At 39.2% G+C, this 15,623-nt stretch overlaps 1 protein-coding gene across 10 annotated transcripts in view; it reads left to right on the top strand.

Moving 5' to 3' along the window:
- RBFOX1 (RNA binding fox-1 homolog 1) overlaps positions 1-15,623 on the top strand; it is a 1,305,306-nt gene that overhangs the window by 1,035,513 nt on the left and 254,170 nt on the right. For 4 of the 10 annotated variants that reach the window (XM_059826347.1, XM_059826344.1, XM_059826349.1 and 1 more), the window contains exon 1: positions 7,072-7,355. The exons of 4 other annotated variants lie outside the window; for them this stretch is intronic. In XM_059826347.1, coding sequence (XP_059682330.1) covers positions 7,269-7,355 — 87 coding nt within the window. In that variant the 5' untranslated portion in view covers positions 7,072-7,268. Of the gene's footprint in view, positions 1-4,331; positions 4,363-7,071; positions 7,356-7,435; positions 7,471-15,623 lie in introns of those variants that run through there. 2 more of the 10 variants (XM_059826341.1, XM_059826339.1) reach the window with 2 other exon arrangements.

The following is a 15,623-nucleotide window of genomic DNA, read 5'->3' as shown; positions in this document are numbered from 1 at the left end:
CTGGATGACAGGGATGGAGAGCAAAATAGGCTCCCCATGATCCAGGAGGAAGCAGTTAACGACCTGCTATGCCACCTGGACACTCATAAGTCTATGGGGCTTGAGGGCATCCACCCAAGGGTGCTGAGGGAGCTGGCGGAGGAGCTTGCCAAGCCGCTCTCCATCATTTATCAACAGTCCTGGTTAACGGGGGAGGTCCCGGACGACTGGAGGCTTGCCAATGTGACACCCATCTACAAGAAGGGTCGGAAGGAGGATCCGGGGAACTACAGGCCTGTCAGCCTGACCTCGGTGCCGGGAAAGGTTATGGAGAGGCTCATCTTGAGGGCGCTCACGGGACACGTGCAGGATAACCAAGGGATCAGGCCCAGCCAGCACGGATTCATGAAAGGCAGGTCCTGCTTGACCAACCTGACCTCCTTCTATGACCAGGTGACCCGCCTAGTGGATGAGGGGAAGGCTGTTGATGTTGTCTACCTGGACTTCAGCAAAGCCTTTGACACTGTTCCCCACAGTATTCTCCTGGAGAAGCTGGCGGCCCGTGGTTTAGACAGGTACACTCTTCACTGGGTAAAAAACTGGCTGGATGGCCGAGCCCAGAGAGTTGTGGTGAATGGGGTGAAATCCAGCTGGCGGCCGGTCACAAGCGGAGTCCCCCAGGGCTCAGTTTTGGGACCGGTCTTGTTTAATGTCTTTATTGATGATCTGGATGAGGGGATAGAGTGCACCCTCAGCAAGTTTGCAGATGACACCAAGTTGGGAGGGAGTGTTGATCTGCTTGAGGGTAGGAAGGCTCTGCAGAGGGATCTGGACAGGCTGGATGGACGGGCTGAGGCCAACCAGATGAAGTTCAATAAGGCCAAGTGCCGGGTTCTACACTTTGGCCACAACAACCCCATGGAATGCTACAGGCTTGGGGATGAGTGGCTGGAAAGCTGCCCCGCAGAAAAGGACCTGGGGGTGTTGATTGACAGCCGGCTGAATATGAGCCAGCAGTGTGCCCAGGTGGCCAAGAAGGCCGATGGCATCCTGGCTTGTATCAGAAATGGTGTGGCCAGCAGGAGCAGGGAGGTGATCACGCCTCTGTACTCGGCTCTGGTGAGGCCGCACCTCGAATGCTGTGTTCAGTTTTGGGCCCCTCACTACAAGAAAGACATTGAGGTGCTGGAGCGTGTCCAGAGAAGGGCGACGAAGCTGGTGAGGGGTCTGGAACACAAGTCTGATGAGGAGCGGCTGAGGGAGCTGGGGTTGTTCAGTCTGGAGAAGAGGAGGCTGAGGGGAGACCTTATCGCTCTCTACAACTACCTGAAAGGCAGTTGCAGAGAGGTGGGTGTTGGTCTCTTCTCCCAAGTGACGAGTGACAGGACAAGAGGAAATGGCCTCAAGTTGCGCCAGGGGAGGTTCAGGCTGGATATTAGGAAAAAGTTCTTTACTGAGAGAGTAGTGAAACATTGGAACAGGCTGCCCAGGGAGGTGGTAGAGTCACCCTCCCTGGAGGTATTCAAGGAGCGTGTGGATGTGGCATTGTGGGATGTGGCTTGATGGGCATAGTGCTGTGTGGTGTTGGGTGGGTTGGTTTTTGGTGTGTGTGTGTGGTGTTTTTTTGGTTTTTTTTGTTTTGTTTTTTTTAGGTTGGACTTGATGATCTTACAGGTCTTTTCCAACCTTAGTGATTCTGTGATTCTGTGATCTTGGATTTGTATATGTGATATTTTCTACTTTAAAAGTCACTAAAATATCCATGTTGTATTTTGGTTCTGCTGTTAAATATAATAGGAGCTGGCTGGGGAATTGATACTTGGCATGAACAGCTCCTACGTGTACTTCAAGCTTTGCTTAGAAGAGTGGAATAGAGTCAGCAGCTGAGGACAGAGATGAAGTCTGGATAGTGCTTCTGTTGTCCTTGAAGAGCCTTTGTTCCCAAATGGGTTTTGCAGAAAGGTGGAAATAGTCTTTGGAAGACAAGTGTAGTAGTTATAAAAGTGGCCTCAGTTGTGGTTGGGAAGGTGGGGAAAGACATGCAGGACAGCTTTTTCTATCTACTAATATTTCATTTAATGCCTGGGTCTACTTATCTCAGGCAATGCTAATCAATGGCAGCTCATCTTCTCTTTCGGAGCATGCGTAGTACTGATCTGGTAATACTTTTTTAGGGACAGTTGCTGTGGATGATGGAAACTACCAGGAGACTTGGAAACTACTTTCTCCTCTCAGTTCTAGGTTTTCCTTTACCAGAAAACCACTGAGAAATCTTAAAGAGAAAATGGAGAGCATTTGGAGAATAGGAAAGGTGGCCAGAAAACGGGAGGCTTGAAGAAGAGCTTAAAGGAATCAATTATGACATAGCATAAGCTATGAAGAGGGTGCCAAAGTGGTACTCAAATTATTTATGATCTGTGAGATGGGAAAGGTAGGCCAACGTTGGAAGGAAGTAGAAATTATTTGAAGTTCATTGGTGTTGTATAGCATTTGGAAGAACCATTGCTTGTGGTATTTTGAACTAGATACAGGCATTAAGAAGAATTAATTATTTGGCAGGAAGATGGTCTAAATAGATGACTTCTGTCAGGATCTGATTACAGCATACCTCACTGATTGACTGATGACTGCATTGCAGGGATCTACCTTTTCCAGGCAATGTTGCTCCAGGGAAGTTGCTATAGTCTTTTTTACCTTGAACCACAGCAAAACTAGGCATCTGCTTTTGCCTGGGGGAATATTTTGGTCATTGTCTAATGCGCCGTTTAGGTGTTATATGCAGGTGGGATCACATCCTTGGCCCTTCTTGCGTCACTTTCATTTTTCTTGTTCTGCCTGAACGTGTAGCTCAGTTTTCAGGTATACTTCTGGCTTTGTTTTCGCTGTGTGCATCCGTACTGTACAGCAGTCTCCATTTCCTTCCCATTTCAAATTACTTTTTAGCAAGTCCGCAGTGAAATCATTATTAGAGCACTCTGGTCAGTAGCTTCAATTCTGTGCTAAAACGTAAGGTTATGGCATTAGACTGCTGTGCCTGAAATACTGAAGTATTTTGTGACCTTCTACTGCTAACTTAGCTTGCTTAACCTATGCTGTTCGCCTTTAAAACCAGCTTCTTTCTAGGAGGCAAGTTCATAACAGGACTACTCTGTCAAATTTTGGAAGTTTGATCATTCAGTCAATTTCAGTGTAGAATAATTATAGTCTCTTACATTAATCAGTTCAAATAATGCGTTGTATTATTGATGCAAACATAGTCTTTAATTAACGAGTTTAAAAAGGGTGTGTATTGTATGAGCTTCTCAGCTATCATTCAGGTAGTATCACCTGGGATTTTTCAGTCCAATATGACTAAATTTTTATATTGCTGCTAATTTTTAAAACTGCACATTCATTTTCATAAATAATACCTGCCTTTTAGCAAAATTCTGCAGAGATTAAACAAATAAGATTGTATAATTTATTTGTGTATATCTATATTTTATATATAAAACTAGTGTTCATCTATTTACTTGTTCTTTTCTCGTGTCTTTCATTTCCAAAATCAGTTTTCAGTTTCAGAAAATCGTGGAAAAATTTTAATGAAAAAAAAAGGGTTTGGAAACAGCTGAAAGAAACATGCCCTCGATTAGCATACTGAAAATGGCTTAGCATGTCATTTTTTTTCTAACAGCATTTAATTTTCTAGAATGTAATGGAAGTGAAAGCTGTATAGGTGTTTAAAACAGACGATCTCCCCTTTTCCACACACATACCTAATTTTTTGCAGGGAGTAAGAATCCTGGAGTAGGCAGAAAGTAAGTACTGTCACCATCAGTGGCTTCAGACAGGTGATTGATGTGCATAGTACTGACCATTCTGGCTTTGTCCTAGCAAAAACATTTAGGCTCATGCTTAACCTTAATCGTGCTAGAGGTCCTGCTAAAGTGAAACAGAATTATTAGCATATGTAATGCTCTTCTGGCTCGTTCTCTGGGTCCTCAGCACTTTTTATGGTCAAATTTCATGTATTCAATATATTCTTGCAGAACAGGAGTGACCATTAATGCTAACTAATGGTGAACTGTAAAACTTACAACAAATTTCTTTTGTGTGGCTGGGAGGGAGAACAAGTATGTTGGTATAAACTGGTGAAGCTGATGTAGTTGCGTTGGCGTAAGTTCAGAACTTGGCACAGGGCGGAGATGTGAGTAAAGCTGTATTGTACTTCTGTGGTTTTGATTCACAGAGGTTTGTGCGAACTTAGGTAGCTGGTGCACACATGGGACATCATCAAAGAGCCCAACCAGAAAGTCAGAGCTTGGATTTGGAGTGCCATACAGCTATACATTTAGAAGCATGTTGTTATAGTGAGGCAAGCAAAGCATCCTTTCGTTAAAACAGGTAACTACAGTTTACTTTCAAAGTTTATTTTTGTATATTGCAATCTGGAATGTAGTAAATATAAATGCTTTTTAGACATTTGATATTTTCATTATTCTTGACTGTTTATACTGCTTGCAAAGGACTGGAAGGGTCCTCCTGTAAGTTGCTGAGTTCAGACTACCACTACCATTGGCATCATATAATTTTCTTTTATAAGCTATCTTTTTTTGTTACTGGGGATTTGGAAGGCTGTTCTAGACTCTCACTTATCCAACATCAAAATACTTTTAAAAAATAACTTTAAAAAATATTTTTAGCCTAAATTTATTCATAACTAGTTTTTCCTTGATTTTTAGTGTGTCAGGATTGTCCTTAGCTTAAACAGTCTCTTCCTCCTACTGTTTTCTTCTCTGTTCACAGATTGTTTTGCTAGGATAAAGAAATCAAACTTTCTTAGGTTCCTGTTACAACATAATTGCTCCATTCCCTTGAACAACACAAAAAGGACTTTCTCTACAGCTGTTGTAGTTGAATTTGATCTTTTTTTTTTAATGTGGAGGAAGAGAACTGTATGCTATTGGAAGTACCTCTAATTGAGAAATAAAATTAATTAGGAAATAATGGTAATTTGCCTTTTTATATTTGTATCACACTAGCAGCTCAAAGTCCTTAAACAGATGCAGTGAGGTTCTGGTTTTCTTCCTCCTGAGTTTAGAACTGAAGTTTCTGTTATTAGCAGAAGCATGACCTTAAATTTTGTGTTATTGAATTTCATCCCGTTTCTATTAATGCAGCCTGTAAGGTTGAGCAATTCTTTCTATGTAATATTCTTCTCAGTCTTGACAGTACCTTCCAACTTTGTCAACAGGAAATTTCATCAGCATGTTGTCTTGTGCCAAAATAATTAATGAAAATGTTAAGCAAAACCTGTCCCAAAACAGATCACAGAAAAGCTTCCCTTGAGCCTGTGCTTCCCTGTGCAAATCATCTTGTTTTTTAGGTTTCTCTAACGTCTTATCAAATACATACATGCTGAAACAAAAAAAAACAACTAGGTATTTTACAGAGCAATTTAACAATCCTTATTTATGTCAGTTGTCCCACTGGACTCATTTGAGTAAAGCTTGCAGAATCTATTTTATAATCTCCATTCCTAGGTGAAAGAAATCTTCTTTCTCTTCAAATGCAGCTCACTCTGTTAGACCAAACAAATAGGTAATAGTTAAAATGAACATTTTTTTAGAAATGAAATACTTTAAAATGAGTTGTAATGGCAACTCGCTTTTTCATATATACCTTTTGTTTATATATTTCTGTATGAAACTTAATAACTGGTTTTGTATTGTAATTTATGAAAATCTTCTGGCAGAACCCACAATGTGCCAGCCTACTGTACACTTAATAATTAAACTGCAGGGTTCTGTTGCTTAATAAGAAAAGAACAAGAAATATGATTAAAGCTAAGCATACTCGGATAACCAGTGTGAACAGCATTATCTCCAACAGAAAAGTGAAGCGATGCTGTAACAGGAGATGGAACTAGGTAAACGTCACTTTGTCATGTGACAATTGCTGTCCTCATTGGCAGTCTTTCAAAAGAGCATCATACAGGGTCACAATTCAACATCTAAAGTTAGAAATGGTATAAGGCTGATAGCAGCTGCCTGTTGGCCCTCGTTACTAAGGTAGATTTCTAAATCATGTAACACGGCTGCCTTGATACATGAGAGCCAATTACTGAAAACCTTTCACGATGGTCAAAATGTGACATTAAATAATGGAGTATCACGTCAAATCTTGTCTGCAATTAGTTACCTGGACAAGTAATTCTGCAAAAAAAAATCAAGTAGCTGAAACTAGTGATGTAAAGCACCCTGGTTATTCAAAGACTGTAGGAGAGGATTTTTTTTTTTTTTTGACTTGTAACATGAAGTTTTAAGCACCTAACTAAATCTTTATGGAATTAACAAAATCTTGCTCAATTGTAATTCTTGCCATTAGTCATATGTGCAACAGAAGATACATTGCACATGAAACAGGTGTTAATGACTAAGTTTGTTTTGTCTAAAGTAAAAATGATTAGCTGTGGAAGAGAATGTCTTGCAAGTAGTATGTTAAAAAGCAAATCTGTTTTGTTTAGGGGGGAAAACAGCCTAAATTTCACTCTTTTGTCTCTTACGCTGAGTGTAAGTTTAATTGGAGAACAGATATGAAATACTTCAAAGGTCAAATTAGTTCTTTTTAAAAAAGCTATGATAAATGTAACAACATAGACGTTGTGAAAGGTTAGAAAAGCCAATAAAATATAATTTATGCTAATAGAAGTAGTTATCTTGCATTAGTTAGCTCAAATATTCAAAATAAGCAAGAAAAATATAATTAATCAAAACAGAATATGTATCCAATGCAACAAACCTAAGTTTAAACTCTCGCATGAATATTGTTTAACAGCTTATAAATACAGGGAAACATTTATTTACTCAATCATGATAAACCTGATTATTTTTAAATGGCTTCTAATAGTAACTGTTGTCGTGTATATGCCAGAACTGATAGGAAAATTAATTCTAATTGGTAGATCTGTACAGAATTTGATCTGTATGTGTGTAGTACTTAAAAATCTAAACTGATAAAGAGTAGTTGGTTAGTCATGTTACTTAAGCTGGTCCCAAAATAGCACCTTCCTTTTTTGGTAGAGTTAGGTTTGCAGCTGTTGTCTCTATCTGTTGTCTCTGAAGAAAATTTTAACATTAAGAGTTGCTGACGTCAATTTTTTTCTTTTTTTTACAGCTGATGTGGGCTTTGCCCCTGACAGAAGTTATTTGGTTCTAGCTCTGAGTTTGGAAGAAGTTGGTATATAGATTTTCCCCTAACTTTCAATTGATGTGTTTAGCTTTAGTGGGAGTAATACTATCACTTAAACCATGTTGTCGTCTCAAGGAGTTTTGCTACATCCATATGGAGTGCCAATGATTCTGCCGGCAGCACCATACTTCGCTGGACTTGTTCAGGTAATGCAAGGCCGCTTCCAACAAGCAAGTTAACTCTAGTGCACTTAGAGTAATAATTGGAATTTTTATGGTTGAGAAAGCAAACACTTTTAATACAGGCAAAAGCTCTCATGTAGTCAGTGAAAAGACAGTAGGAAATCAAAAAGATGGATCACCCTAATCTGTGTATTGACATCTCTCATGGCTGAATAAATGGTGTAGTTGAGCTATATTTGCTTGTATTGATTTGTCTGCTGTTTAACATTCATGCCTTTGCTTCACGAGGTTGACCACAGGGCAGAGGATTTGCTATCCATTCTAGGTTTCTGAGGGAGTCAGCATTCCCACGGCAGGTCGTAAGACAAAGTAACTTACCATGATGTGTTTAGGTTAAGTGTTTTAGCGCAGCAAATATGAATAGTGTTTAATATGCATTAATTCATATGTTATGCGTCACACTGAATGAGAAAGGGGTTGTGGGTTTGTGTATATAGAAATATATTGCGTTCACAGAATGTTTATGCACATCATACTAATTATTTCGAGCCCTGAAAGTGTAAAATCTTGCTTCAGGGTGAGAGTTCTATATTTTAGAAGTCAACTGGCAATTACTAGGTTTTAGTTATTGTTGTTGTGTTGTCCTTGATTTGATTTTATTTTTTTCAAAAAATGGTACTACTGAATTTTCTGCTGTTAGACTTGGGATTTTGAATAGATCACGTAGACACTAATTAAGCAAAAAGTATTCTATTGTTTACAGTATTAGAAGGCATTACGAAAAAATTCAGGTGACATTTCCAAGCATTGACAAAATGAAAAAACCAGTGTACCCTATAAATGGCAGGGTCGAAAGAGACACAAGTGTATTACGGCATTTCTGTGTTATGCTAGTGATCAGTCAAATTAACTTTGGAGGAGAGGCAAATTTTCATTATGCTCCTTTACTACAATAGTTAGCTGGCGTAGAGGGGTAATCACAGCATGATACAGGTTTTTTTTCCATATAGGTCCATTCAGTAATCGAAGACTGTGAGTTGTGTTCTTCACTTTAGGCTTAATATCAGACACATATCTAAAATAGAAATATAGCATTGCACAGTGGCCATTATCAGGTATTGAAAAACTGTGTTGTCTGGGACATGCAAGCTGATGCTTTTTTTTTTTATGCAGTGAGACACGGTAGCACACTTGAACACATCAAGCAGGCCTTCATATCCATTAGAATTTGGGGGTGAAGGTCGGACGCTAGAGCTCAGTCAGACCCTGTGCCATCCTGTCCAATAAATAATTACAAGCAAATTGTGCCTTTCACTCTATGCTGATTGTTGTTGAAATTGCTTTTGAAAGTTCTCATAAGTTCCTGTTATAGATTAAGTGCCGGTGTAGGAAAAATAACTGCACCCAACTGAAATGGGTGAATGTAATCAGGTTTAATGGACTCAAGAGCTTGTTGGGAATTAAATAACTATTGATTTGTTGGAAAGTTGCTGTCATTACAAAATGCCACTCTGGACGCATTATCCAAGCAGGTAGATTAGAAGAAAACGCCCTTTGAAAATTCGGGATGCCTTATTTCAAATCTTTTTTCTTTTCTTTCTTTCCTTAGAAAGATATATCCAGGCCTATGCTACTCCATTAGCATAGGTCTAAAATAATCAAGCAATAAGAATTGTTCTACAAAAAAATAGGTATGTTTACAAGTACAGTTGAAAAATGTTCTTCATATGGATACTTCTCTAGTCCCTTCTCTCCCTCTCCCTAATGCCATATCTGAAAACTGCATTTTAGAAACAAAACAATTGTTTGAGTTATTGTCTTAGAGGGTGAACTAGAATATTAAATGGTTTAACCACTTTCTCACCCCAAGTTTTTATCTGCATTTGCAGTATCTGCAGTCAGGTTATGGTACTCGAATGCTTATTGTTTGTCTGTTAGAGTAAACCTAAGTATCCAAAATGAATAATGCACAGGACACTTGACAGGTATATCTATATCATCCTCTTCTAAGCAGTAATTACATAACGTTCAGAACTTTAATGGAAATTGTCTTCAAAAATACGCCTTGATAAACTCCTTATGCAAATGTTTTTATGGGGTTGCAGGTTGAGAGCCACAACCCTCAAGTATTTTCAAATATTATGCTGTTTTAACATTTTAGAGGCTTGTAAGATTGCAATTTATTTATTTGCACGGATTTCTACAGAAAGTAGATGTATTTCTGATTAGGGATTCCCCATGATTTCCAACTGGATTTACACCAAGAATGCGTATGAAAATAGTGTAGAGTATTGCACAGAGATTTGGGGGACTGTTTTGGTTTTTTTCATGTTTTGTGTTGCATGGTTGAGCAAGAGAGAGCTCAGGTCTCTGTGGAGGACTATTAGACTTCCGGGGTTCTGCACCTTCAAGTGCTGTATATTATTTTAGTTTATGCTGTGTATGTGCAGCCTTTTCCAGCCTCTTCTCCTAAATTGACTAGTAAGCTCTATCTTACATCATCTGCTTGTTTTTGTCACACCCTCTTGTTAACAGAGTACTGGAATGTGTGAAACTTAGGACAAACAAAAAAGGGCAGATACTGTGGATACATCTCTGGAAGCACTTCAAATAAACAGCCATGTATATTTTTCCAATTGTATGTTTTATTCTATTAAGATAATTTGTATTCCTCTTACTGAGATCATATGTTTAAGTGAGATGATTAAAAATGGAATGCATGTGTTTTTGGAGAGAGAGAGAAGGTAGTTGTTCAGAGTTACAGTTATGTCAAAAAGTAGCAAATTATGTTAAATATACTTGCAAACTTAGTTTTATCTTCCAATAAAAAATATACTTTTAAAAAACTTATTAGAATAATGGTATTAATATTATTATTGCCTAAGATTTAACACATTTTTAAATGAGAAAAATAAAGTCTCTTTTCCTCTCCCTTCTTTCTCCTGGGTGAAACTGTAGGAGGAGAAAATCACATGAAAGTGCAAATGATGCATAAATAGCATTATGCCTCATGTGGGTGGAGAGATGTTTTCTGACTTGGCACAAAAGATGCACTGGTGGCTTCACAGTGTGTCACAATTACACTGCCATGAGGACCAAAGCAGGTACTGCAATCCAGCAACTGCATATGCTGGGGGCAGAAAGGCCTACTTTGTGTCAAAACTATCATGCTGCTTCTCCTGGCAGGTGAGATTAAAAAAAGTGCCATAGAGGATTAAGTGACAATCTAGTAAAAGACTTCTTATCCTGCCCTTGGTTCATATCCCAGCTTTGTCATTTGATTCCCGTGGGGGAACCCTTGTGTCCAGATAAGCAGTGAAGGCAGTAGGGCGTCACTCGAAGAAGATGCATCTGCACTGGCTAGGGCATGGGACCATTGCCCTACTGTCAGGAAGTGTGGCTGGGTGCAGTATCAAAAAGACTATTTTGCAATTCATAGATGAGTAGTATGTTTTGTAGAATAATAAGTTAAACATCTCCATATTAGCTTCGTCTTTCATGGCTTTGTGTGTTTTAGGTATGTAAAGTCTTTGCAATTGCTCTGGATACCTGGTATGTTAGGACTGTGATAAAATATTTTAAAAACACAAGTGCAATATATGACATTTTAATGATGGATGCTATATTAATTATTATGTGGCTGGTTTACATGGCTCAATTTTCATTTAGCAGAGAAAGAGCAGTTCATATGCATTATTATAAAAATTACTAAAGTTGAAATTACTTAGACTTTTCAGTAAACTACTGGAAAAGTCTAAATAGAACTATTTAATACAGCATGCACTACTTAAATTTAAAAAGATGAAGTTTTTTCTGAATATGGTCAGTATTTTTTTAAAGTATGCTTTTATTTTAGCATGGTGACCAGAAAAGCTCTGAGGGTTTAAGCTTACGTTCATTGTTAAAGACTTCAGCCAGCTAAGCTAAACCCTTTTCTTCTGCTTTTATTTGCTTATTTATTTGTGCGGTGGTAAAGGGGATAGAAGAAAAGTAGGAAATAGGTGGCTGTTGATTAACTACTTTAATAAGCTGGGAATTACTGTAGTTTTAAGTACATCATTCTTAAGCTTATATTATTGTTAAGGTATTTTGATTATATCTGTGCATCTGATTTTTCCATAACTGGTTAACTGGTGTGTTTGCCTGACAACTGGAAAAGTGGTAATCTGGAGACAGTTCCATTTTATTTTAGAGGTGAGTGAGAGAATTGCCTAGAATATGCTGTGAAAAGTAGTGGTACAGACTTCTTCACAGTTCCATCTCTACCCGTCTGTAAAATCCGTGGTTTAGTGCTGTATTGGCAAGTGCTAGCAGTGAATATATTCAGAATACCTGTAGATGCTAGTGTGTTAGGCTACCTGAAAAATCACCCTCACTTTCTGGCAGTCCAGTTTTGAAAAGTGTTGTGGATATGTTGTGTTACCTTACATTAAAAAGACTTCTGGAATTCAGTAGTTTTTTATTTGAATAATGCATTTGAAATAGAAATGGTGAGAGGGTTTTAGTTCTTCCCATGTTGCCTGAAGTGGTGTATAGTTGTTTCAGCTGGTTTTAGATTACAATCTAGTGGAAGGCAGTGCATAATTTCTGTTTTCATGGGCTGAATTGCCTATTTGAAAAGCAGTAAGTAGATGATTTACCTTAGATGCAGATTTATTCTGGCTTGATCGTGTTGTTCTGTCTGTGCAAGTGATAAGGGTCTCCTATTACTCGTACTGTACTTCCAGCGCTTTGTGCGTGGAGGACTAACATGTTTTACTGTTGCAATCACTTTTCATCTGAGTGTGTATTTTGTTCTGTTTTTGAGAGAGTATATCTAAAATTTCTTCTCTCTTTCAGTCTAAGAGTTGCAAAGATTTTTTTCCCTTCTCTATCAAAACTGCTTTTAATAGGAGATGTAAGGTGGTGGTGATAGTGATGGATGTGGTCTGTATTACATTGTTTACAAAAATTTTCAGCTATCAGTGTTTAAACCTCTGAAAATACAACTTCAGGCTGTTGATGTTGTCTACCTGGACTTCAGCAAAGCCTTTGACACTGTTCCCCACAGTATTCTCCTGGAGAAGCTGGCGGCCCGTGGTTTAGACAGGTACACTCTTCACTGGGTAAAAAACTGGCTGGATGGCCGAGCCCAGAGAGTTGTGGTGAATGGGGTGAAATCCAGCTGGCGGCCGGTCACAAGCGGAGTCCCCCAGGGCTCAGTTTTGGGACCGGTCTTGTTTAATGTCTTTATTGATGATCTGGATGAGGGGATAGAGTGCACCCTCAGCAAGTTTGCAGATGACACCAAGTTGGGAGGGAGTGTTGATCTGCTTGAGGGTAGGAAGGCTCTGCAGAGGGATCTGGACAGGCTGGATGGATGGGCTGAGGCCAACCGGATGAAGTTCAATAAGGCCAAGTGCCGGGTTCTACACTTTGGCCACTACAACCCCAGGCAACGCTACAGGCTTGGGGATGAGTGGCTGGAAAGCTGCCCCGCAGAAAAGGACCTGGGGGTGTTGATTGACAGCCGGCTGAATATGAGCCAGCAGTGTGCCCAGGTGGCCAAGAAGGCCGATGGCATCCTGGCTTGTATCAGAAATGGTGTGGCCAGCAGGAGCAGGGAGGTGATCACGCCTCTGTACTCGGCGCTGGTGAGGCCGCACCTCGAATACTGTGTTCAGTTTTGGGCCCCTCACTACAAGAAAGACATTGAGGTGCTGGAGCGTGTCCAGAGAAGGGCGACGAAGCTGGTGAGGGGTCTGGAACACAAGTCTGATGAGGAGCGGCTGAGGGAGCTGGGGTTGTTCAGCCTGGAGAAGAGGAGGCTGAGGGGAGACCTCATCGCTCTCCACAACTGCCTGAAAGGGGGTTGCAGAGAGGTGGGTGTTGGTCTCTTCTCCCAAGTGACTAGTGACAGGACAAGAGGAAATGGCCTCAAGTTGCGCCAGGGGAGGTTCAGGCTGGATATTAGGAAAAAGTTCTTCACTGAGAGAGTGGTGAAACACTGGAACAGGCTGCCCAGGGAGGCGGTAGAGTCACCCTCCCTGGAGGTATTCAAGGAGCGTGTGGATGTGGCATTGTGGGATGTAGCTTGATGGGCATGGTGCTGTGTGGTGTTGGGTGGGTTGGTTTTTGGTGTGTTGTGGCTTGTTGTTGTGTGGTGGTTGGCTTTTTTTTTTTTTTCCCCAGGTTGGACTTGATGATCTTACAGGTCTTTTCCAACCTTAGTGATTCTGTGATTCTGTGATTTCTTTTCCTTCTGATACATGGATCAAGCAGTGTAGCCAACATGCATTCTCTGTGAAACCTGTCATTTGCTCAAGAGGCTACAGGCAGCTTTAAAGTATTTTGTTATTGCTGTTGCAAAAGTTTATTTTCTTTTAACCTGCCTTTGTTTCTTGCTAATAAGTGCAGATATCATAAAATACCTGGTGACTGAGTCTGTAGGGGGCAGAAGGAGGAGCAATGACACAGAATGTCTTTCTCATTGACCAAAAAGACTTTTTTAGTGAGAAAGGATAGCCTATCGAAATAGTTTTAGTTCGACTAAGAAACAAGTGGTTATTTTCTCCTCCTGTCTGCATGATTCTGTCTCGCTAGCCTTTATTTCAGAAATCAGTGGGTAACGTAATTTGAATGAGTCAGGCAATACTACATTACCTGCGATTCTGTCAGCTTGGTCAATGTTGTATAACAGTCAGGGCTTCTTTCTGAGCTCAGAAAAAAAGCAAAAGATTTAATCTGATACCAAACAGACACAGAATTTTTTCCTGTCTCACTTTTGCATGTAATATCAGCTTTAGTGAATTTTAGACATGATGATATACAATTACGGTCACTAGCTTGTGTGTTGGATAATACACTTCAATGGAGTGTTTTAATATGGCAAGAAACTGGATAATTCTGGGCCTTCATGGCTATAGCTTCTGCAGTGTTTTTTTAAGTGGAATAAACAAAAGGATATTTGCGTTTGTATGAACAGAATAGTTTCTATAGATAGAATAACTTTCATTAGGACAGGTTCTATTTATTTGTTCATCCCCTAAATAAGACAAAACTTTTAAGATTTGGATTCTCTGCAAAAGCAGATTATTTAATATGGCTTCCCTAACTAGAAGCCAGCAATCTGATACAGCTATTTCCAAGGATCAGGAATTTCAGCTGATTTTTTTATTTATTTTTTTTCTTGACTCATGCATAATCATCAGTAATAAAAATTCTGATGGACAGATTATGCCAGGAGATACAACTTTGAAGTTGTATTGCTTTCAGTAGAATGATACATAACTGATATCAAAATATGCTTGTGTATCTCAATATAGAACAATTATTTGTATCGAGTTGACTTGAATATTTTACCTATTCACCTTCTAATAAGTTATCTTGTGTTACATGAGCTGAAGTTAGAAACCCAGTTAAAATATGTCTTTTGTTTTATTTGGTCTGTTTGCTTGCTTGCTTTTTTTTTTTAACTTTTAAGTTTCTGGTACCTGGAAAGTGTTCTATATTAGAAAGCTGTCTATTTGGGTACAAGCTACAGAGCATGGTTTCGCTATTTGATCTCCATTCCAATGAACGCTACTTTAAGAACTGCAGCAATCTTTTCTACCTTGTTCTGAGATAGAACAAGGAGAACGAGCCATCTAGCATATGTTCTGTTGTGACAAGTCATGCAAGAGTCTGTTCTGAGATGAACGTGGAAAAGACAGCACAAGCTTTCCTTTCACTAAGGGAAATTAAGTGTAATTGGAGCACCCCCCTTCTGGAACACAGGAATAAATTACGCTTTTGCTTATTACTTTTTTTAAAATCTTGTGTCTAGACACAAAGCTGTACCTTTTTTTTTTTGTCTTTTTGGCCTTACAATGTCTAAAACCAGAATAAAGCAAACTTGAAATCTTGAAAATATCTAAACCTGTCTGTGACCAACTCATAAAATTAAAAATCTAGCTTCCATGTTATCTTTCTTTTCTCTTTCCATTTAAGACATAGGTATCCATGTCAATTTTTACTACCTAGATAGAATGCGGAGGATTATCACTAGTTGGATCTAGTAACAGAAGAGGATTTAAAGTTAGCTGGAACACAGCTAGCATTAGGCCCAGTTCTCCTTAAAAGACCAGCCAGTCTTTGTCAAATTGTTCTTCCTACTCGATTTTCCCCTATCAAATCAGTTCTTATGTTTGCCATTCATTTGAAAAAAAAGTCTGCAGTTGCAGAAATGTCTCTGTGTAGTTGTGTGTAAGGATTTACTTCTAAATACTTCTAAAGGTTACCTAAAATTGTTGATGATTCAAAGAAATTTTTCAA

The sequence above is a fragment of the Gavia stellata genome, chromosome 18, assembly GCF_030936135.1.
Source record: "Gavia stellata isolate bGavSte3 chromosome 18, bGavSte3.hap2, whole genome shotgun sequence".
Lineage (NCBI taxonomy): Eukaryota > Metazoa > Chordata > Aves > Gaviiformes > Gaviidae > Gavia > Gavia stellata.
This window is presented reverse-complemented; position numbering and strand designations above follow the sequence as displayed.